The sequence below is a fragment of the Sciurus carolinensis genome, chromosome 1 (assembly GCF_902686445.1).
Source record: "Sciurus carolinensis chromosome 1, mSciCar1.2, whole genome shotgun sequence".
NCBI classification, from domain to species: Eukaryota; Metazoa; Chordata; class Mammalia; order Rodentia; family Sciuridae; genus Sciurus; species Sciurus carolinensis.
In genome coordinates this window covers 111551997-111576426 of record NC_062213.1, presented here as the reverse complement: position 1 = coordinate 111576426, position 24430 = coordinate 111551997, and the positions used below count along the sequence as shown (strand labels likewise).

General features: G+C 40.6%; 1 protein-coding gene across 1 annotated transcript; it reads right to left on the bottom strand.

Annotated features, from left to right (window-relative positions):
* Positions 1 to 17155: 17155 nt before the first annotated feature.
* On the bottom strand, positions 17156 to 20108 carry Gstm3 (glutathione S-transferase mu 3). Its single transcript, XM_047553140.1, has 8 exons — positions 19984 to 20108; positions 19569 to 19644; positions 19139 to 19203; positions 18402 to 18483; positions 18210 to 18310; positions 17825 to 17920; positions 17623 to 17733; positions 17156 to 17335 (listed from the first exon to the last, which is right to left on the bottom strand). The coding sequence occupies exons 1-8, from the start codon at positions 20029 to 20031 to the stop codon at positions 17237 to 17239; spliced, it is 678 nt and encodes a 225-aa protein (XP_047409096.1). The 5' UTR covers positions 20032 to 20108; the 3' UTR covers positions 17156 to 17236.
* Positions 20109 to 24430: the final 4322 nt, after the last annotated feature.

Below are 24430 nucleotides of genomic sequence, written 5' to 3'. Positions count from 1 at the left end.
TCTGAAAGAAAGTAGGAGTAGTGATAATTACATCAAATAAAATAGGCTTTAAATTGAAAATGGTAAAAAGAGACAAAAGGCCATTATATATAAAGGGGTCAATTCACCAAGAGAAAGTAAAAATTATGAGTATATATGTACCAATATTGGAGTGCCTAGATATATAAAGAAAATATTAATGGGCTTAAAGGGAGAAGGAGACTCCAACGCAAGTTGGAGGATTTTAACACCCCACTTTCAACAATGGACCTATCACCCAGAAAGAAAATCAACAATAAAATGTGGGAGTTAAATTGCATCCTTGACCAAATGGATCTAACAGAAGTCTATATAACATTCAATACAACAACTGCAGAATATATATTCTTCTCAACAACACATGGAATATATTTCAGGATATATCAAACCATAGGTTATGAAACAAGACTTAATACATTTTCATTTTAATTTTTACTTACTTATTTTTCAGATACTGGGGATTGAACCCAGAGGCCCTTTACCATTGATCTACATCCCCAGTCCTTTTTATTTTTTATTTTAAGATAGGGACTCATTAAGTTGTTTAGGGCCTCACTAAGTTGCTGAGGCTGGCCTCAAACTTGCAATCCTTCTGCTTCAGCCTCCCACACCACTGGTATTACAGGTGTGTACCACCACGCCCAGCTTCAATAAATTTTTAAAAACTGAAATCATATGAAATATCTTTTCTGACCACAATGCAAAAAATTAGAAATCAGGAACAAGAAAAACTCTGGAAACGAAATGAATACATGGAAATTAAACAATTCACTCTTAGACAACAATGGAACAAAGAAGAAATTAAGAAGGAAATTAAAACTTCTTGAAACAAATGAAAATGGAAATATAAGATACCAAAATATATGGGATACAGCAAAAGCAATACTAAATTTATAGCAATCAAGGCCTATATCAAAAAAGAAGAAAGATTTCAAATAAACATTCCATCATGACATCTCAAGGAACTAGAAAAACAAGAACAAACCAAACTCAACCCCAAATGAGTAGAAGGAGAAAAATAATAAAGATATCAGAATAGAAATAAATGAAATAGAGACTAAAAAAATATAAAAGATTGATGAAAGAAAAAACTGTTTATTCAAAAAGATAAAATAAACAAAACTGACAAACCTTTAGCTAGACTAAGAAAAGAGAGAGAAGACTCAAATTAACATCAGAGATGAAATGGAAGACATTACAACAGGCATCAAGAAAACATAAGAAAATCATTAGAGATTACTATGAACAACTCTACATTAACAAACTTGATAACCTAAAAGAAATGGATAAGTTTCTGGGTACACATACCTTACCAATATTGAATTATGAAAAAATAGAAACTGTAATCAGAACAGAAATAAGTCACAATATTGAATAGGTAATAAGAAAGTCTCCCATCAAAGAAAAGCCCAGGACCAGAGGGCTTTACTGCTGAATTCTATCAAATATTTTAAGAACTAATACTAGTTCTTCTTAAATTGTTCCAAAAGATTGAAGAGGAGGGAATTGTTTCAAACTTATTCTATGAGACCAGCATTACCCTGATACCAAAACCGGACAAGGCAAGTAGACCCAAGAGAAAGCCGCAGGTCAATATCCCTGATGAAACTAGGTGCAAAATTCCTCAATGAAATACTAGCAAGTGAATCCAACAGCGCATTGAAAAGATTATTCCCCATGACCAAATGGCATTCATCTCAGTGATGCAAGAAAGGTGCAACATGTGCACACATTATATAATACATCTACAGAACGAAGGACGAAGGGCAAAGAATCATCTTAACAAATGCAATGAAGGCATTTGTGTGGTGACAGAAAAACTGGATATCCACATGGAGAAGAATGAAAATAGATTCCTATCTCTCACCCTGCATAAAAGCCAACTCAAAATGGATGAAAGACCTAGGGATGAGACTGGAAACTTGGTAACTACTAGAAGAAAATGTAGGAGCAACACTACAACATATAGGTACAAGTAAGGAGCCCTGAATAGGACTCCTAAAGCTCAGGAAATAATACCAAGAAGTAATAAAGGGGATGGCATCAAATTAAAAAGCTTCTGCACAGTAAGAGTATAAAGAGAGAACCTACAAAATGGGAGAAAATCTTTGCCAGCTACTTTCTGACAGAGGATTAATATCCAGAATATATAAAGCACTAAAAAGACTTATCATAAATAAGTAAATAAATAAATAAATAACCAATCCAGCCAACAAATGGGCAAATGAGCTAAACAGAAGAAATACAAATGACCAACAAATATATGAAAAAATGTTCAACCTCTTTAGCAATCAGGGAAATGCAAAACAAAACAACACTGAGATTTCATCTCACACCAGTTGAAATGGCAGTCATCAAGAATACAAATAGTCATAAGTGCTGGAAAGGATGTGGAGAAAAAGAAATAGTTTTACACTGTTGGTGGGATTGTAAATTAGCACAACCACTATGGAAATAAGTATGGATGTTCCTTAAATGACTAGAAATGGAACCACCACATGACCCGGCTATAACCCTCTTTGTTGTTCATCCTAAAGAATCAGTCATCAGACTCTAACAATACAAGCATATTCATATATGTAGCAGCACAGTAGCCATCGAACCAGCCTAGATGTCTGTCAAGAAATGAATGAAGAAAATGTGGCATATATACACAATGGAGTTTTATTCATCCATAAAGAACATTATAGTCATTTGCAGGAAAATGGATGAAACTTGAGGCCATTATGTTCAGCAAAATAAACCACACTCAGAAAGTCAATGGTCATGTTTTCTTCCGTATGTGGAAGCTAGAGAGAAAACAAGGGGGAGAAAAGGAGGCAGGGTGAATCTCAGGAAAATAGAAAGGAGCCCTGTGGAGTACAGGAAGGGCACCTGGGGCGAGAAAAGGGAAAGGAAAGGGGAGGTACTGGGACATGAAGCTGAACAAATTATATTGTGTTTTTGTGCATGTATGAATATGTAACAACAAATCCTGCTATTATGTATAATTAAAATACTGAAAAAAATTTAAAGAAAGGCATTTGTGTTTATCAACTGATGATTGGATAAAGGAAATGTGGTTTCTGAACACAATGGAATGCAATCCTGTCATTTATGATAACAGGGATGTAACTGGATATCATTAAGTGAAATAAACCAAGAATAGAAAGATAAATACTGCATGATCTCCCTCATGTGGAATCTAAAAATGTTGATTTTACAAAAGTTGAATGTGGAATGGTGGTTACAGAGAGTGGGGGGAATGGAGGGGGAAAGGAGAGATAGGGAAAGATTATCAATAGGTACTAAGTTACAATTAGGAGTAAGTTTTGATGTTCTATTACACAGTAGTGTTACTATAGTTAACAAAAATGTACTGTATATTTCAAAAAGAAGTAAGGGTTTTAAATGACTTCATCATAAAAAATGATGTTTGAAGAGATGTATTTAACCTGATTTTAAAATTATACATTGTATATATGTTTTCATGGCATCCCTTAAATATGTACAATTTCTATCTTTTATGAATCAGCTAAAATTAGAAAAAAATAAAAATAGAATTGCCACAGGACTGCAGTAGTTCCATTTCTGGCATGTAGCTGAAAGAACTGAAAACAGGGTTCTGAAGAGACAAAAACATACACTTGGGCTTCAGGTAGAAGTGAAAGTCGTGAACTTCAAACCCAGGCAACAAAAACAGATGGCTTGATGTGACTGGAACCTGGTGGAAGCTCTGAGACTTGGGACTGTTTGGTACCTGGTGACAGGTTCATTCTCAGCTCAGTGTACCTCTTGCCCTTCTAGAATGGGGAAAGGAGACAGGCTCCCTGGACAGGGTGTCAGCCTGAGTCTGCTGCTATAGTCTGTGATCACCTGGTGGTTACTACACTGCCACACCTCAGGTACCTCCATTCCCATGGTGCTAGTAGAGAACACCTAAGGTGAAGGAGACCCCAAGACTGCAGCTTCTGGGGAGCATTTGGTCCTTGTGTCAGGCAGCAGGTCCGTGGGAGGAGTGCAGGTGGTGGGGTGGCCCTGTGTCATGGAGTTACACAGGGCCTGAGGCTCCTTCCATACGTGGCCCTGCCATCCCCTAGGGTGCTTCCTCCTGGCCTTGGCTGAAGCTGAATCAGGAGGATGGGAAGGAGAGAGAGAACTAGCCCAAGGCAAGGAAGCAAGTTCCTATTGCACAGGGGAGGCAGAGTGGCAGGCATCACAGGCAGACACATCCCACTGGTGAGATTCAGAGTATGGCTCCATCTAGTCTCAAAAACAGTCATATTTTGACAGAAGAATGGATATTGGTGACCAAGTGCAATCTGTTCCATGCCCATAAAAGTGGTGATAAAGGTTAATGAAACCCAAATAAGGAGAAGGGTTTATGTTTTAAAGCAAGTAGCAAGATCTTTATCTTCATTTAGATCGAAGGCATGTGGTGTAGCATGCAGCATTCCTTTTTGCTGAAGCAGGAGAATTCATTAGCAGTGTCAGGTATTTCATTCTAACTCTGGGAGGATCAGGGAGTTGGCCTTGGTAGCTAAAAGCCAGGAAGTATGCTAATCCCCAAACTTGAAGTTGTAGAAGACTCCACAGGCATAGTTGGGTACAGACACTGGTACCCTACCCCACGACATGTGATATTGTATACTAGCAACTCAACATTGCTGTCTCCAAAATCCTGATCCCTCCATCACACCCCTTGTAAGAAAATTAAGAAGTAGAGCCTGTTTCTTTAGACCTGAGGTCCTTATACCACTGAGTGCAACTAACAGAGTCTGGGTAAAGGCTTGTGCCTCAGCCATGGGGAGACCAGAATAGGTGAATATGGATTAAGTTCTGCTTCTACAAAATCAAATAATAATAGTGACTTATATAGAACTAAGTTCATCCTGTAAGAAAATTCCTAGAAGTAGACATTAACTGCTGAACATGTGGTTTCACAGTGGCCTAATGACTTAGCTCTTTGCTTTATGCTCTGCCATCTTCAGCATGTGGTTTCCATTTTATATGTCACCACATAGTCCCAAAAAACTGCTAGAGCCCCAACCGTTATATCCACATTCCAAACAGCAGGAAGAAAGAGAAAGAGGAAAGGGGGGTTGTTCCCTCTCTTTTAAGGAAATTTCCTGGAAATGACATATGACACTTATGCTCACTATCATTTGCTAGAACTTAATCATATCAGAAGTGACATCTTTTTCCCAGTATGTAATATATTCTGCAGAAATGGAGATTCTGTGATAAAAGAAAATGAGGGAGAATCCAAGATGGCGGGCTAGAGGGAGGCTGCATTCCTTGTCGCTCCGTAACTCCGGTTTCAAGCAGAGGATATCTGTTTCTTTGTGAGGCAGTTTTTGCTGCTTATCGATTCCCTGGGGTTTACCCCATTTGTTTGCTGTGATGACCTATAGTCTGCCAGCATATCAACGCCTATTTTGAGTGCAGATTGCTCACTGTCAGGCGCCTATCATCCACCATTTGCCTGCCTCTCGCCTGTCCATCGCCTGCCTTACACCTATCCATCACCCAACGCATGAGTTTCACCTCCTGATCATCCGACAACAGTCAGCAAACTGATTGCCGACCACCAGTGGAGCTCCAGCTGCCTGCTGTTGCCTGGAAGTTCACTGTTACAGTACCTGCAGGTTTGATTACACGTGGCTGCTGCCATTTTGAGACAACAGCCAGGCCCCGTAGGACCCCTGGCTGGACTGACTGAGCCCCATCTCCAGGATCCCTCAGCCCGACCTATCACTCCCTGCCTCTGGGGCCCTCACATCAACTGACTGCTCCCTACCGCCAGGAACCCCAGACCAACTGACTGCGCCGTATCACCGCCGCCGTATCACCGGGACCCCAGACCGACTGATTGCACCTGACCTCCAGGATCCCACAACACACACCGGACCTCCAGGACCCCTGCCTGACCAACGGCATCCCACCTCCAGGACCTCCAGCTGACCACATCCACACCCTGAGCTGCAGCTCCCCATTTGCCAACACATTTCGAAGCCAGAGCAGCCATCTTGGATAATCCTGGAAGCCTTAGCTCCGATCTTTGGGTGGGGCAAATCCCATCCTGCGATGCCTGCTGGAGGCTTGAAGCTCTTTGTCAGTTACCTCTCATGCATCAGGCTACTGAACACTGGGAGGTTTCATTACTATATGACAGTTATACTGTAGATTTTCTATTTTCTCCTTATAGAAAAAAATTGTTTTTATTTCTTTACTTTTCTTGCTCTCTTTTCCTTTTGTTTACCTGTTCCCTCAGAGTTTCTTTCTCCCTTTTCTGCATGCTAACATACAATTTCTTTGGATTATACTCTCACCCTATTATCTAGAACTTCTGTATAATCTTTTCTTATCCCATTAACAGCCACATTCTACATCCCTCTGCATCCTCTTTGTCCTCCATTAGAAACTGCAGACCTTATTGCAAATCTGTTTGTTTTACTGAAGATAATATTTGAACTCATTCTGATATTATGACAATTTTGTTATTGTCCTCCATGGGGGATATTTGGTCTAGGAGTGCATAGTGTCTGAATTGGGCACTGCTAATATTGATCTCCCCTTAAAGAAAGGTTTTTGGAAACCTATAGGGCCACTATAAGCCTATAGGGGGAAATCTGCAATACCCCAGATCTGCACTGCTAGAGGGGAAGATACATGAACAACATGAAAAAACAAGGGAAGAAAATGATCCAAACAAATCTAGATTCTATATTAATAGAATCCAATGACAGTATGTTAGAAGAAACGTCAGAAAAGGACTTCAGATTATACATGATTAAGATGATTCGCAAAGCAAAGGATGAGATAAGAGAGCAAATGCAGGCAATGAATGATAATACCAATAAGCTGAAAGAGCACCTGCAGGAAGCAAAAGATCATTTCAACAAAGAGATAGAGATTCTCAAAAAAAAAACAAAAAACAAAAAACAAACAAACAAACAAACAAAAAAACAAACAGAAATCCTTGAAATGAAGGAAACAATAAACCAAATAAAAAACTCAATGGAAAGCATCACCAAAAGACTAGATCACTTGGAAGACAGAACCTCAGACAATGAACACAAAATATTTAATCTTGAAAATAAAGTGGTCCAAACAGAGAATATGGTAAGAAATCATGAACAGAATCTCCAAGAACTATGGGACATCATGAAAAGACCAAATTTAAGAATTATTGGGATTCAGGAAGGCACAGAGATACAAACCAAAGGAATGAACAACCTATTCAATGAAATAATATCAGAAAATTTCCCAAGCCTGAAGAATGAAATGGAAAATCAAATACAAGAGGCTTACAGAACACCAAATGCACAAAATCACAACAGATCCACACCAAGGCACATTATAATGAAAATGCCTAACATTCAAAATAAAGATAGGATTTTGAAGGCTGCAAGAGAAAAGCATCAGATCACATATAGGGGGAGACCAATACAGATAGCAGCCAACTTCTCAACCCAGACTCTAAAAGTTAGAAGGGCCTGGAACAACATATTTCAAGCTCTGAAAGAACATGGTTGCCAACCAAGAATCCTATACCCAGCAAAACTAACCTTCAGATTTGAAGATGAAATAAAATCCTTCCATAATAAACAAAAATTAAAAGAATTTACAAATTGAAAGCCTGTGCTATAGAATGTTCTCAACAAAATATTCCATGAGGAGGAAATGAAAAACAATGTAGGTCAGCAAAGGGAGGAACTACCTTAGAGAAAAGCCACTCAAAGGAGAAACCAAGCCAACTTAAAAACCAAAAATAAGCCAAATGACTGGGTATACAAATCATATCTCAATAATAACCCTGAATGTTAATGGCCTAAACTCATCAATCAAAAGACATAGACTGGCAGAATGGATTAAAAAGAAAGACCCAACAATATGCTGCCTGCAAGAGACTCATATCATAGAAAAAGACATCCACAGACTAAAGGTGAAAGGATGGGAAAAAACCTACCACACACATGGACTCAGTAAAAAAGCAGGGGTTTCCATCCTTATATCAGATAAAGTGGACTTCAAGCCAAAGTTAGTCAGAAGGGTTTATAAAGAAGGACATTTCATACTGCTTAAGGGAACCATAAATGAGGAAGACATAACGATAGTAAATATTTATGCCCCAAACAATGGCATATCCCTGTACATCAAACAAATCCTTCTCAATTCCAGGAATCACATAGACCACAACACAATAATTCTGGGTGACTTTAACGCATCACTGTCACCACTAGGTAGATCTTCCAAACAAAAACCAACCAAAGAAACCATAAAACTCAATAACACAATCAATAACCTAGACTTAATAGACATATATAGAATATTCCATCCATCAACAAGCGTATTCACTTTCTTCTCAGCAGCACATGGAACCTTCTCGAAAATAGACCATATGTTATGCCACAAAGCAGCCCTTAGGAAATGCAGAAAAATAGAGATACTGCCTTGTGTTCTATCAGATCATAATGGACTGAGAGTAGAAATCAATGACAAAATAAAAAAGAGAAATTACTCCAACACCTGGAGACTAAATAATATGCTATTGAATGAAACATGGATAACAGAAAACATCAGGGAGGAGATAAAAAAAATTCTTAGGGGTCAATGAGAATGATGATACAACATATCAAAATCTCTGGGACACTATGAAAGTAGTACTAAGAGGAAAATTCATTGCATGGAGTGCATTCCAGAAAAGAATGAAAAGTCAACAACTAAATGACCTAACATTACAGCTGAAAGCCCTAGAAAAAGAACAGAATAACAGCAAAAGTAGTAGAAGACAGGAAATAATTAAAATCAGAGCTGAAATCAATGAAATTGAAACAAAAGAAACAATTCAAAAAATTGACAAAACAAAAAGTTGGTTCTTTGAGAAAGTAAACAAAATAGACAAACCCTTAGCCACACTAACAAAGAGAAGGAGAGAGAAAACTCAAATTACTAAAATTCATGATGAAAAAGGAAATATCATGACAGACACCACTGAGATACAGAACATAATTAAAAGCTACTTTGAAAATCTGTATTCCAACAAAATAGAATCTACCGAAGACATTGACAAATTTCTAGAGGCATGTGCTCCTCCCAAACTGAACCAGGAGGACATACACAATTTAAACAGATCAATATCAAGCAATGAAATAGAAGAAGCCATTAAAAACCTACCATCCAAGAAAAGCCCAGGACCAGATGGATTCTCAGCCGAGTTCTACAAGACCTTCAAAGAAGATCTCATTCCAATACTTCTCAAAGTATTCCAGGAAATAGGAAAAGAGGGTACCCTACCAAACTCATTCTATGAAGCTAATATCACCCTAATACCCAAACCAGGAAAAGACACATCAAGGAAAGAAAATTTTAGACCAATATCCTTGATGAATATAGATGCAAAGATCCTTAACAAAATATTGGCAAACCGTATCCAAAAGCATATTAAGAAAATCGTGCACCACGATCAAGTGGGGTTCATCCCTGGAATGCAAGGATGGTTTAACATCTGTAAATCAATAAACGTAATCCATCATGACAATAGACTTAAGGATAAGAATCAAATGGTTATTTCTATTGACGCAGAAAAAGCGTTCGACAAAATACAACACCACTTCATGCTCAAAACACTAGAGAAAATAAGGATAGTAGGAACATACCTGAACATTGTAAAGGCTATGCTAAGCCCATGGCCAACATCATTCTTAATGGAGAAAAACTGAAACCATTCCCTTAAAAAACGGGAACAAGACAGGGATGTCCTCTTTCTCCACTTCTATTCAACATTGTCCTCGAAACTCTAACCAGAGCAGTTAGGCAGACTAAAGACATTAAAGGGATATGAATAGGAAAAGAAGAACTTAAGCTGTCACTATTTGCTGATGACATGATTCTATATTTAGAGGACCCAAAAAACTCCTCCAGAAAACTTCTAGACCTCATCAATGAATTCAGCAAAATAGCAGGCTATAAAATCAACACGCATAAATCTAAAGCATTTTTATATGTAAGCGACGAAACAGTTGAAAGGGAAATGAGGAAAACAACTCCATTTGGAATAGCCTCAAAAAAAATAAAATACTTGGGAATCAATCTAACCAAAGAGGTAAAAGATCTCTACAATGAAAACTACAAAACGTTGAAGAAAGAAATTGAGGAAGACCTTAGAAGATGGAAAGATCTCCCATGTTCTTGGATAGGTAGAATTAATATTGTCAAAATGGCCATACTACCAAAAGTGCTATACAGATTCAATGCAATTCCAATTAAAATTCCAATGATGTACCTTACAGAAATAGAGCAAGCAATCATGAAATTCATCTGGAAGAATAAGAAACCTAGAATAGCTAAAACAATCCTTAGCAGGAAGAATGAAGCAGGGGGTATTGCAATACCAGAACTTCAACTATACTACAAAGCAATAGTAACAGAAACGGCATGGTATTGGCACCAAAATAGACAGGTAGATCAATGGTACAGAATAGAGGACACGGACACAAACCCAAATAAATACAATTTTCTCATACTAGACAAAGGTACCAAACATATGCAATGGAGAAAAGACAGCCTGTTCAACAAATGGTGCTGGGAAAACTGGAAATCCATATGCAACAGAATGAAACTAAACCCCTATCTCTCACCCTGCACAAAAATCAACTCACAATGGATCAAGGACCTTGAAACCAGACCAGAGACCTTGCATCTTATAGAAGAAAAAGTAGGTCCAAATCTTCACCTTGTTGGCTTAGGATCAGACTTCCTTAACAGGACTCACATAGCACAAGAAATAAAAGCAAGAATCAACAACTGGGATAGATTCAAACTAAATAGCTTTCTCTCAGCAAAGGAAACTATCAGCAATGTGAAGAGAGAGCCTACGGAGTGGGAGAATATCTTTGCCACTCATACTTCAGATAGAGCACTCATTTCCAGATTATATAAAGAACTCAAAAATTCTACTCCAAGAATACAAATAACCCAATCAACAAATGGGCTAAGGATATGAACAGATGCTTCGCAGAAGAAGATCTACAAGCAATCAACAAACATATGAAAAAATGTTCACCATCTTTAGTAATAAGAGAAATGCAAATCAAAACTACACTAAGATTCCATCTCACTCCAATTAGAATGGCGATTATCAAGAATACAAGTAACAATAGGTGTTGGAGAGGATGTGGGGAAAAAGGTACACTCATACATTGCTGGTGGGGCTGCAAATTAGTGCAGTCACTCTGGAAAGCAGTGTGGAGATTCCTTAGAAAACTTGGAATGGACCCACCATTTGACCTAGCTATCCCACTCCTCGGCCTATACCCAAAGGACTTAAAATCAGCATACTACAGAGATACAGCTACATCAATGTTCATAGCTGCTCAATTCACAATAGCCAGACTGTGGAACCAACCTAGATGTCCTTCAATTGATGAATGGATAAAGAAACTGTGGTATATATATATATATATACAATGGAATATTACTCAGCTATAAAGAATAATAAAATTATGGCATTTGCAGGTAAATGGATGAAATTGGAGACTATCATGCTAAGTGAGATAAGCCAATCTCAAAAATCCAAAAGGCGAATGATCTCACTGATAAGCGGATGATGACACATAATGAGGGATGGGAGGGGGGCAAGAATGGAGGAAGGAGGGACTGTATAGAGGGAAAAGAGGGGTGGGAGGGGTTGGGGGAAGGAAAAAATATAACAGAATGAATCAAACATCATTACCCTATGTAAATGTATGATTACACAAATGGTATGCTATTACTCCATGTACAAACAGAAACAACATGTATCCCATTTGTTTATAATAAAAAAAAAAAGAGAGAGAAAAAAAAAAGAAAATGAGGAGAACGGATATTGGGAGTCAACTAGCAGGTCCCTTGGGTTGGGGACCTTCTAATATGAGCATTTTTCACCTAAGAAGGATGCTTAAGTTTCCAAGGAGAGATGCCTGACATAAACATCTCAGTGACCACCGTAAAACACTCCTATGTGGCATAATGCAAACTTCCTTTGTACAAACACAAGCAGGTGTGTCCTCTTTCTCCCAAACAGGAATAAAACCACATGTCATCAGTTACTATATTCAGCTCCAATCTGGGAATCTCCATATTAGTTCACATATCTTGACATTTTAAAATGACAGACCAAAGCATAATGTCAACAACTCTTAGTTCAACCTGTATAAAGTAGTAAGGGAATGGAAAGTGGAAGCACTAAATAGAAAAATTTAGTCCCGCCCTCTAGTGACTTACAGTTTAGTGGCAGAAACAGAAAAGTAGGCATGCTATCCAATGCAGTTGAAAACAAATTGCACTTGTATTTGCAAATGAGTTATTTTGCATTTATTTACAATGCTTACAGAATGGCCTTATTTGATTAGAAGATTCCAAAGAGATATTGCATTATAAGCCTTTTATCCTAAATATTGATATGAGCAAACTAAAGTCACTCCTTGGACTGACTCTTACCTCCATCCCTCTGGTGACCCCCTCTCAGGTTCAGTGTTATCTATTTTCTTAGTCTACATTTCCTAACTCATGTGGCATATGTAATATGATAAGTGAAACTTATATTGATGACAGGCACACAGGGACAGGCTAGCCATCAGCACATTGTAAGTCAAGACTTGGAATCGGAGAGCAACAGGAGCCCATCCTGGTGGATTTCAGAGCAACTCTGCCTGTCAGTGCTAATTATCACACTCCTTATAATCAGATCTGTCTTTTCTCAACCAAGTCCACATTGTGTCCACTGAAGTAAGTCCTACTTGTGAGAATGGCCACTCTACATTTCCTACATTCCTGTAGTCTCCTTCTCAGTTGAAATGTAATTTTAGAAGAAAGCAGAGAGGTTTTCAATCATGGTTCAAAAAGAACATCTGCTAATAGAATTGGAAACACTGCACTGTAGAAGAGAAAATCCAGACCTAATAATTCTACTTTTATTTCAATTTTTCTGTTCCTATTCCATTGAAAACCAGTGAGAACATACAGGAGCATCTACTTACTTCAAAGTCAAATGCATACATATCTGTCTAATTTTTTCTGGATTTAAGTCCCAAATCGGAGTCACCTCTACTTCCATTAAAAATCCCATAAGAACATTAAGAGCCCATCCATGTTAATTTTCAAAAGTATTTCAGACACAACATGCCTATAAATCCCAGCTACTGGGGAGACTGAGGTGGGAGGATCAAGAGTTTCATTCTCAGCAACTTAATGAGACTCAAAAACAAAACAAAACCCAAAAGTATTTCATTCCAATTTGGTCTAAGCAAAGAGCAAACCAGACTATGAAATCAAATAACCCACTTTCTGATCTCAGACTTCTTTGCTGGTCCTCAGCAACCTCCCTGAACCTGAACTTCTGTCCTGACTCCAAGCAGTTCTACCTGAAATCTGTTTTAAGAACAGGGCATTCTACTTGTCTGTTCTTCCTCCCAACCAGAACAGAAAGGAATTTTTAAAAGTTCCTTGAGGGCATTTAGCACTTACTCAAAGCACGCTCTTCTTTTCTCCTTCCAATCTTCATTGGAAGGCAGGGATTCAACACACAGTTGTAAGCCCTACTATATGTCTGGCTCTAAGCAAGCACTAAATATAAAAATGGAGGCCCTAGAGATTTGCAGTTTAGTGGCAGAAACAGATCTTTTGCAAGGCAAGCACTCTACTGACGAGCTACCTCCCCAGCCCAGAAACAGATCTTAAAAAGCAACTGGAATTCAATGATTTAAGTGCTAATACAGGAAAACACTGAAACATGGGAACAAAGATTTAAAATAAGTGCACTTAAGTTAGGATGGGAGAGGGGAAGAAATGTCAGCCAGGATAAGCAAAACTCAATAGCTTAATATGCATGTATTTCTTACTTTTCATACTCCACTATGGTCAACAGGGAGTCCTATTCTTCCTAGTCTATCAGACACCCAGATTGATGATATCTTCAACTTGACCCATGATGCTACAGTTGTAGATTCACATAGCAAGAAGTTGACATGGCACCTTTTGCATTGGTTCCTCAAGTTTTTGCTTGGAAAAAGTGCATAATTCCCATTCATGTTCAATTGATCAAAGCAAGTTACAAGGCTACACTGAAGTTCAAGAGGGTCTGAAGCTTTCCCACAGGAAAGCAATCAGGAATCATTGGTGACCATCACTAACCACTTTCACAGTGGTTTGGTTCTCATGTAATTTTCTAGGCTTGGGTTAGAAGATGAGTAGGCATTAGGCAAGACCAGGGATGGAGCATGGTGGGCAGGGTATAGGGGTAGTAAATACAAAAGTGTGAAAATACAAAAGAGTTCATAATGTTTCAGGATAATTTAGATTTACAAACTTATGTAACATTGATCTGTCCTAAGTGTTCTAGAAATATTGACAGTGCTCGTAACAACTTGTGGGGGAGGATTCACTTATTGGTGAAGATACTACACACAGGACACCACTTTTGAGTCATGGTGGAGCCAGGGTTGGAACCCAGGCAGTCTGATTCCAAGTCCTGGCTCCTCAATCTACACTGTGTCTCTCTCTAGGGGATTCAGAAAGGCTGAATTCAGCATTCCAGGGCCAGGGGAGAGGACACATGCCGAAAGATGTAGCTACAAAGGAAGAAGAGGTCAGATTATGAAAGCAAACTGGGGGAAATAGTTATTTTACTGAGGCCCCAGATTCCATGAAAGGTATTTAAGCAAGAGAGTGAGCAAATCTGCACATCAGAAGCAGCACTGGTAAACTTTCAATTCCTTCCCTTTCCCGATCTATCTGAACTCCCTAAGTTCCTCTTTGTCAGCATGGTTCATTTGAGACACCCGTCCTGGAGCCAAAGGGTACGGAATGTGTATTTCTAAATACAGGTCAGGTGTTCTCAAAAATCCCCTCTTAAGAAGACTTTAAAGCAGATCCATGTCTATACATATCAGCATCCCAGCTCTGTTCATTTCATCAGTAAGATAATTCCACAATGAATTTACTTTTAATCACATAAGCTATTTCCTTCTGACTTGAAAATGCTTAACCTTTGACGATGAATACAATGAATGTAATCAGGTTTCCCTAATACTTCTGGGGACGTGAACCACCAAATTTAATGTACCCATTACAAGGTGTTTTTCTTACTGAGACTACTTTTACAAAACCAGTACACTAATTTCTCAATGTTTCTGCACCTGTGTGCCTGTGGGATGATAGGCTTCTCCCCACCCTCAAACCTGCTACTTGCTTGAAAGCAGCCATTGTGATTGCATTCTTTTCTGTTAGAAACTGGGGATTGGGAAACCGCCTCTCTTGTGGAAAGGATCTGTGCCTTTTAGTGGCTTTCCCTGCCTTTTGGGTCAGTAAGGTTGGTTTTGGAAAGTGTTAAGTGGATCATCACTAACCTAACACCTAGAAAAAATTAGAACAAGTGCTTTGTCTATCATCTATCTGCAATTCACATGAAATGCATTTTATCTTCAGACCTGTGCTTTCTAAACTTCTCACTTGAGATTGCTAAACTCCTACCATGCTCTCTCTCCTATCACTGTCTTTCCCAAAATTCTTTACTCAGAGAACTGCAGGACTGACTTCCTCTTTCCTTGTCTCTTGCCCTGTGGTGAAGATTGTAAGGTGGTTCCCATAACCCATCTCCTGTGCTCATGTCTTTGTGCAATCCCCTCCCTTTGATTGTGGACAGGACCTGTGCCTTGCCTCTTACAGAATAGGAAAAGGCAAAGTGATGTCACTGCTGTGATTACATTGCATAGAAATGTCCCTCTTTCAAGACTTCTTTACTGGCTTTGATAAAACAAGTGGCCATGTGAAGGGAAGCTGGCCTCTAGCTGCCAGCCAGCAAGAAACTGAGGCTGTCTGTCCAGCAGGGCATAAGGAACTGAATTCTATCAGCAATCACATAAACTTGGAAGCAGATCCTCCTCCAATTGATCCTTTAGATAATATCATATTCCTGACACATTGAGTACAGTTTTGGGATAAAAACTGAGTGGAACACCCAGTAAAGTTGAGCCAGACTAACCCATAGAAACTGTATGATGATAAATGTGTTCCTCTCAGCTGCTAAATTTGCGGTAATACTGTTATATAGTGATAGAGAAAACATTTCCCTTTCATTTCTGGTTGTGTTATCTATTTAGTCCCTGAGGCATGCTCAATTCTTTATTTTCCTTTAAGTCCACAAGGTTTCCCTAGAGCACACCACTCCCTCATATGCTGCAAATTCATATCAAAAGTTATTAGACTTTAGAGAAACTCCTCAGCTTTACACCTCTTATGGCAAAATGCTCCCCATACTTAAGAAGTTGACCTGGACATATAACTACTGTTGGCAGCCCATTCTGAGACAGCCCCTCCTGACCTCATTGGGTCTCACAGCAGTCAAGCCCTTTTTCCCTCACTAGAGAGAGATCCTTGACTTCTGGTCTACAAGGGACAGCAATCTGGCCCACAGATAAGATTACTCTTAAGGCTGTAAGAGCTTCTGACTTTGCTATGTAATGGAGAGTGAGGCCAATTCAATCTCCACAGGAATCAGTTGCCCTTAAGCTTCTTTTCTTAAAACTAGTTTTGATTGTATCATGAATGCATTCTCCTAGTTAATAAAAGGAAAACTTGGCTACATCTCAGTATTTCCCTTTAGGTTCTACCCTGAAGACTGGGTCTTCCATCCCTTTGCCTGAACTAAGCCTCGTTATAAGTTTTGTTGTGTCCCTCCAGACCCCAATCACATACATTGTGTATCTATAGAAACACCTCATGGTCTCTCTTGCAAAAATGATAAAAGATGTCATGCTGTATATATTAATTTGCAAATTAATTTTGAAATTCAACAATGTGTCTTGGAAATCATTTCATGTTAGTTCAGATACTTCAGTGTCATTCTTACTGCCACATGGTATTTCACAGGATTAATGGGTATTTACATGATGTCCATGTAAGGGACCCATTTAAAATACCTGCTTTCTCCAACTGTGCAATATATTTCTAATACCCACTGTCAAGTTTTGATGATTAATTTCTAGTCCTTGAACTCAGTTGGGGAGTAAGGGAATATTAATGTTGCAGTGACTAAATTTACATCTTGGTTGTCATTCACATATCCTTATTCTCCCCTTTGGCCTTTACTCCCAAGAGAAATTCAGCTGGACACCAGTAACCTAAGTGCTATTTATTGGAAAGAGAAGAGTACAGACCCCTGGGTACAGGATGGAACAAAACAAGCAGTTTCTCTTGCTCAGCATATACACTTGTTGCCCCACTTGGCCATCTTGTTATTGATGGGCATCTTGAAGAAGCGGTCAGACTGCAAGTAGGCAGCTATTTTCTCCAAGGCCTGAAGGGAAAGCACACCAAACTTTATAAGGACTCTAGCCCAGCCCAACAGACCCAAACCAAAACAACAATATTCACATGCTGCCTGCCTCCACCTTTCCCCCATTTCTTGTAGACCATGCGTTTGGGGTATAGAAACCAGGCCCTCCCCAAGACATGAAAGCACAGTGGTATTCAGTCATTGACCTCTTTAGGTAAAAGGCTGGGCAAGCATCTATCACTGTGGGACTCTCAGGGCCTAAGGAGCCTGTGAATATTTCTGTTAGAGAATGTTACAGACAGTATTACCTCAAAGCGGCACATAAAAGCCTTCAGATTTGGGAACTCATCCAGGCACTTAGGTTCAAACATACGGTTCTGGTCTAAGACATCATAGGTGAGAAAATCCACAAAAGTAAGCTAGAAGGAGAAAATAAGATGGTTAGGTGTGGGGAGTTCACAAACACCTGCAGAAACAGAAAGCTATCCTCTCCTTTCCCCTTTTTCCTACCTTTTCCCCTGCAAACCATGAGAATTTCCCCAGGAATAAGGAGAATAGTTTCAGTTGTCCAGGTAACTGTTCCAAGTACTGAGGCTTCATGTTTTCCTGGAAGAGACGGAAAGAGAGTTGAATAGCCACCGTCATATATATAGATAAATCAGGGCACAGACTAGGAAAGGACCCTTTGTAGCCCCTTCTCCAGGGATCTTCTCATTGCCTTCACTTAAAGGTGGCAGAATGAGAGTTTGGAAAAGAGGAGCCAACATCAGAATTACATGACAAAACATCCAAAAAAATAAGAGTTCTATTTCATATTCTTACAGATTGAGTTGGTGGGAAGATAGCAATAGCAGAAGGGAAACTTGCTTGGCTGATGCCTGCTGGGGAAACTCACATGGTCAGAGTTGTAGCAGAGGCGAATCAGTTGCATGCGGAAATCCATTATTTGGTTCTCCATGATGTCTACTCGAATCTTTTCTTCTTCCGTTTCACCACCTGTAGGCCAAATCACAACAAACCACCCTTGCAATCATATATCTCCACAAGCAAACAAACAGATCTCCCTCACCAGCCCTATGCAACTCACACATGTTGTGCTTGCGAGCGATGTAGCGCAAAATGGCATTACTCTGGGTGATTTTGTTCTTCCCATCCATGAGGTAGGGAAGCTGGAAGGAAAAGGAGAAGCCAAATGCACAACCTCTCTCTTCCAGGGAAGAGGAGGCTTGAAAGGTGGTAAACAAGAGAGAAAAGATGCTGTACAAGGAGAAAGAAAAAAATAGGTAGAAGGTAGTAATGGGTCCCACCTGATTCTAAATGAGATTTCTTAAATTTTAAATGTATATTGTGTATGTGCATGATGAAGTCTTTTGCAGAATAAGGTTTTTAAATGCCAATTCCATGTATTTAATTATAAAATATTTTAAAGCAAAATTGTGATAAGAGTAATAAGTATTTATTAATGTATTAAATAGCAAAGAAATGTAATAACCACCATCATTTCAAAGTAGTGATGAATATAACATTTGAGATACCCGAAATACATTTAATAGAATATGAAAATACCAGATTTCTACTAGTGATAAAGTCAAAGATGTAGCTAATAACTTACGTAACTTATTACCTATCTTCGCAATAGAAGGAATATACTTTCGTTAGTGGAAATGAAAAGGTAATTTTTTTTTCTCTTGTCCAAGGATCCTTGTATCTATTCTATTCATACTAAGAGCCCCTATCTAGACCCTCCCAGACCAGGGAAGGAAGCAGTAAAATGGATACACTTGAAGGTCTTCCGTTCCCTTCTCCTCTCCCTAAGACACCTACATTAGGAAAGTCCAGGTCTAGCTTGAACTTCACATCCAGCCATTGGCTTCGATCATAGTCAGGAGCTGTAAGAGAGAAGTGGGACCCAGCATCCTTAATAGCCCACCTGATAAGAGAGTGGAAGGATTTAAAGAAATGACTTAGTTCTAATACCTCAAATACCCAGCTCACCATACTTAACCTTTCGGTCTCTATGGCCCATTTGAGTAAGTATTAAGAAGGGGTTCGGCCACCGCGTGGCGCAGAATCCCCAGGTCAAATGTAAAGCACGCACTTCTCCTCACACAGTATTGCAGGGAGTTCCCAGGTAATAGGGGCAGATGTCCCACCCAAGCTCTGCATGATGCCACTCTCTGGGCCCAAAAAGACAGGGGCAGTTGGAGGCAGCTTGGTTTAGGGGAACGGTGTACCGGTTCCAAAGCGACATTACCTTCCCCGCAAATGTACTGCTTCTCCTCATAGGATGTATCAGTGAACTCCAGGAGCAGGCGGATAGCATGCGCCAGCTGCAAGAGACAGCCCCAGGTCAGCGCCTGCGCGGGTCTCACCCGCGCCCACCCCCCGCCCACCAACGTCCCCCGGCCCAGGGTTGCCGAAGACCCTGATCCTGCTGGAGCGGTCGTTAAGCGACCCCCACAGACTGGCGACTCTCGGGCCCTCCTCGCCGAGCTTGGTGATCCCAGAGGCCGGACGGGGGTCGTCGGCTTCCGAGGCTGGGCAGCTCAGGTGATGGTGGTCGCGGCGAAAGGGCTCCCATCTACAGCTTCTCACGGAGACGCTGCCCCAGAGCCCTGGCCGCCTTCCCGTCTCAGATAGAGCTGCTGGGCGACTAAGAGGGCACTCACCCCGCGAATATCCCAATAACCCAGAACCATAGACGACTTGGACGACATGGTGAGGAGACTTGCGGGCTTTCGAAGACAGGCGGTAAAACCGCGAGCGGTGAGGCTTTATACTGGACGTATCTGGGCGGGGCCAACGTGAGTCGCCCGACTCCGCCCCCGTCCCCGTCCCGACTTCTGCGCGTCCACACTACCACGCGCATGCGCGACTTCTGCCGGCGCTAGGGCGAGGGCCCTCGTGGTTCCCGCTTGAGAGCAGCAGGTGTGCAAAGCCATTGACTGTTAAAACTGCGTTTTTCCACGGGCGGGAGCCGCACTTCATTAGTTAATATTGCCAGGGCGGGAAGTGCAATCAGGCAATAGTTACCCAGGGAGAGTCAGACTCTTGTGTTTACTGAACTCCGGGTGGGTGGGGTAGGGGACTAGAATAATCGGACCAGACTCCCGACTCCGACTCCACTGAATCGCCGTCTTTGGCTCCAATGTTGAGTGGGAAGGAGAGCATGATGTTAACCCATAAATTACTTAAATCTGTAAAACTGTCAAGTAGGAAGTGATTCAGGGCACAAGGTATCACCTAAAGTAGTTTGGAGGGAGAGATCTCTAGGCCAGGACAGAGGGTGATTCTGAGTAGGCTTCAGGGAGGAGACGGGCATTTGAACAAGGTCACTGAGAAAGAATGGACCGTGGGTATTACCACAAAGGGCACTCCTGGCAGGAGGAGGGCAGAACAAACACAGAAAGGTGGGAAATACATGTGTTAGAAGGAACAGCAAGTACTGTAGAGGTAGGCTGATTTATGAGGTTGTAAGGGGGCACAGGGAGAGGGAGACTGAGAAAAGCATGTGGTGGGGTCAGGTAGTAGCGGGCCTTGGCTATGAGAAAGGGAATTTGGAATATTTTCCTCTGGTCTGTGGGGAGTGTCTAGAGCATACTGTTCAATAGAAATGTAGTGCAAACCTCACATGTGATTTTAAAATATTTGTTTCTGGTAAAAACAAGTTGTTTATGGTGAATTGATAATATATTTTATTTAGCCCCAATGTATTAAAAAATACCATAATTTCAGCATATAATTAGTATCAATATTATTGAAATATTTTCTATTTGTATTGTTTTCAAAACATGGTGTGTATCTTATACTTAAAGCTTCTCAGTTGGAGCTAGCCACCTTTTACCTGCTCAGTAGGCACATGTGGCTCATGACTGATCTATTGATCAGTGCAGATTTGGAAGCTGTGCTGAGGTGAGTGATATTGCCAACCTCCATTACAGAAATTAACCTAGCTTCTTTGTGTAGAGTGAATTGGAGAAGGGAAGATACTATCATTTTTCATTCACTCATTCATGCTCCCAGTAATGTTTTTAACATACCTATTATGGGCAGCACTGTTGTGGGTGCTAGAGATACAAAAGTGAAATTAACAGACAAAAATCCCTCCACTCCCAAAGCTTGCATTCTAATGGAGAGAGGCAGAAATAAGCAAATACATAGTGAATACGAAATAAGTCAGATAGTGATACATGTCCCATGGAGAGAAAACAGAAGAGAAATACAGCTGGGGAGATAGATCTGTGGTAGTTTTCCTAGCATGCACTGGACTCTGGATTTGATCCCCACCAATGGGTGGGGCAAGCAATGGGGGACATTTAAAAGCTGGATGCGGTGTCACATTCCTGTAATCCTGGAGACTTGGGAGGCTGAGCAGGAGGATCCAAATGTGAGGCCAGCCTGGGCAAGACCCTGTTTCAAAAGAAAAATTTAAAAAAGGGCTGGGGATGTAGTTAAGTGATAAGCATGACCGAAGGATTAATTCCCAGTACTGGAGCGGGAGAGGGGTGGGTACACTAAAAGGAATAGTGGTGGGGAAAGGGGAGCCCCAGAAGAAAGGGGATTGGGTTTTTTAAAAAATGAGTTTTGGTAGGTCTCACTGAGATGTTAATCTTTAAGCAAAGCCTGAAGCAGGTGTGGGATCAAACTACTGTGCTGGGGGAGCTTGTGGGTGCAGCAGGCTGGGGAAGAACTCCAGGCAGAAGGAAGAGGTAAGTACAGGGAATCATTGTACACACAGCATTTAAAACAGTGAGACCAGATGAGATTGCCACAGGAGTGAGAGCAGCAGAGAAGAGATGAAGTCTAAGTTTGGGGGTGCTGTGGCACAACATTTACAGGTTGGGGAATGATAGAGAATCAACAAAGGAATCTGAAAAGGAGTCTGTCCAGTGAGGTGGAACACCAGGTGCCCTAGAAACCAAGTGAAGAGCCTTGAAAGAGGAAATCAACAACTGTGTCAAATGGGGCTGATAGGTCAAGGAAAATGAAGACTGAGAATTAACAGTTGGATTTAGCAATGTGGGTGTCCTGGGGACTTTGATAGAGCAAGAGAACTGTAGGAGGTTCCTGCAGTCTTGGAAAGAACTACTGTCTGTTTTTGCAGGGCCCCTGAGAATGCAAAAGGGATAGAGACTTGTAACAATGTCAATGTTGAGCTGAAGAGGGGATTTGTGAGAACACTATGGAGGAGTGGAAGCGGGGAGTCAAGGACTGCTCTCAGGGTTCTTTTCCTGCCTGCACATCATGGTCACCTACAGCTCCAAGCCACTACTCCTCCAGCTTGGGTGTGGGAAATCACATTATCTCAATCCATTCGTTTAGCTGAAGCAAACTTGGAACTTTTTAAAAAAGACATTTTGCTAGGGGGAAATGTGCAAACATGGGACACATGAGTTTATAATGCCTGTGTTTTTTTTTTTTCCTCAAGAGAATAAAGAGCTAGTCACAAATTAACCTGAATTATAAGGCTAGTATTTTTTTTAATACCTATGATATGCCAGGCAATAGAATAGGTGTTTCATATATGTTAGATAATTTTTCCAATCTAAGCATCACAACAACTTTGTAAAGTAAATGTTATTCCCATTTTATAGGAGGTAAACTGAGGCCTGGAGAGGTTGAGAGAGTTGCTTAGGTCTCAAGGATGATATGGGGTTCAGACTGAGGTCTAATACTTAACTTTTGCTAGTGTCACTGTGCTTGGGCACCTGAACAGCCCATCACCTCACCTCAGTCTTTTCTCTGAAAGCTGAGGAATAATAGGCTAAAACATTATTCCTTTTTCCTGGTCCTGGAGGGTTTCTCTGTGGCTAGTGCTCCTTCGACTCTATAAGGCACTCTATAAGGGGCAATGGGTAAATATTTCCTCTCCCCATTCTAAGAAATTAACTTTTTTGACTAAGTTTGCCCTTGACAGGTCAGACCCTAAGGGTCTTGCCTTTTTTCTGTAGTGAGGGAAATTTTTTGCTTTCCTATTCTGTGTTACCACCTACAAGGAATGATTTTCCGAGGCCAGAAAGTTGAGGGAATGACATAGGCAGTCTAAAAATAGGGCAGACTGTGCCCTAGACAATGTTAAAGGTCACAGAAAAATTCAGCTGACTTAAGGTACACCTTAAAAACGCTCAAGGGGGCCTTAAGTACATCAAATCTTACTGTAGATAAAATCAATTAAAGTATAGCTCCTCTTATGTGGAGATAAGATTTCAATCCGTAACAGTTTGGAGATTAAAGTAGGCTACGTACACTAAAAGCTATTAGAAGCTACAGCCAATCCAAACCCTTTACCTAACTTTAGAACAGGAACCCAGAGAGTGGGATGACTTTGTAGAGTTCACACTACTGACTTGGGACTTTGACCTTTCAGTATAATGTTCCTTAGTCTCTGTCACTAAAGAGAGAAACTGGGGAGGGAACTTGAAGTTTGGCTCACTAAATAGCAGGGGCAAAGTTGCATTGAAAGAGGAAGTTAACAACTAACTTCCTGGAACACCTGCTTTGTTAGTGCTCCTCTGGACCGTCAGCCAGTGTGACAACTAAAACCTATACCTGTCAGCCTGGTACTGTGAAGTGCTGTGCCCTCAACTGTGCTGGGTACCTTGGTCTCTACGGGGAGACACATACTAAGAAGTATGGGGATGGTGAGCATAGCTTCATTTTGGAGTTTGCTTAGAAAGAAGAACTTGGATCATATTTCTCAAATGCTGATTCCTAGTTCCAGGTCACAGTGTTAATTCCTTCTCCCATTCAGATCATCTGACCTGCTGATGAATGAAAGGTTGCTGCTGTTTCATGCCCCAGCCTTTCCTGCCTCACTGTCTTTGGCGCCCATAAGGCTCAGAAGAAGCTGCAAAGGAGACACATGACAGTCTTGAAGATGCTTTTATTGGGAATGTGAGGGACTGAACCAATTCTGACAGGCCTAGACATAAGTGTGCCCGGCTTAGAAAATAGGTAAAATAAATAGATAGTAATTGGGGATGATTCCAACACAGCAAGAACGTGTACCATTTGCCACAACATCTGGGCCTGTTAATCTTCTTTGCTGTGTTAGCTGGGGTTTGTGATTGCTGCAAAATGAGGAGTTGGAGGAGGAATTCTCAGGCTCTAAAAGGT

Bases quoted from the DNA above. Each gene is read 5' to 3' on its own strand.
- Gstm3 (XM_047553140.1), bottom strand. From the start codon at position 20,031: ATGTCGTCCAAGTCGTCTATGGTTCTGGGTTATTGGGATATTCGCGGG. The intron at 18,484-19,138 runs GTAGGTGTCTTA...TTTTCCTTCCAG, and splicing joins TAGACCTGGACTTTCCTAAT to CTTCCCTACCTCATGGATGG. The intron at 17,336-17,622 runs GTAATACTGTCT...CTTTCCCTTCAG, and splicing joins CTTTTATGTGCCGCTTTGAG to GCCTTGGAGAAAATAGCTGC.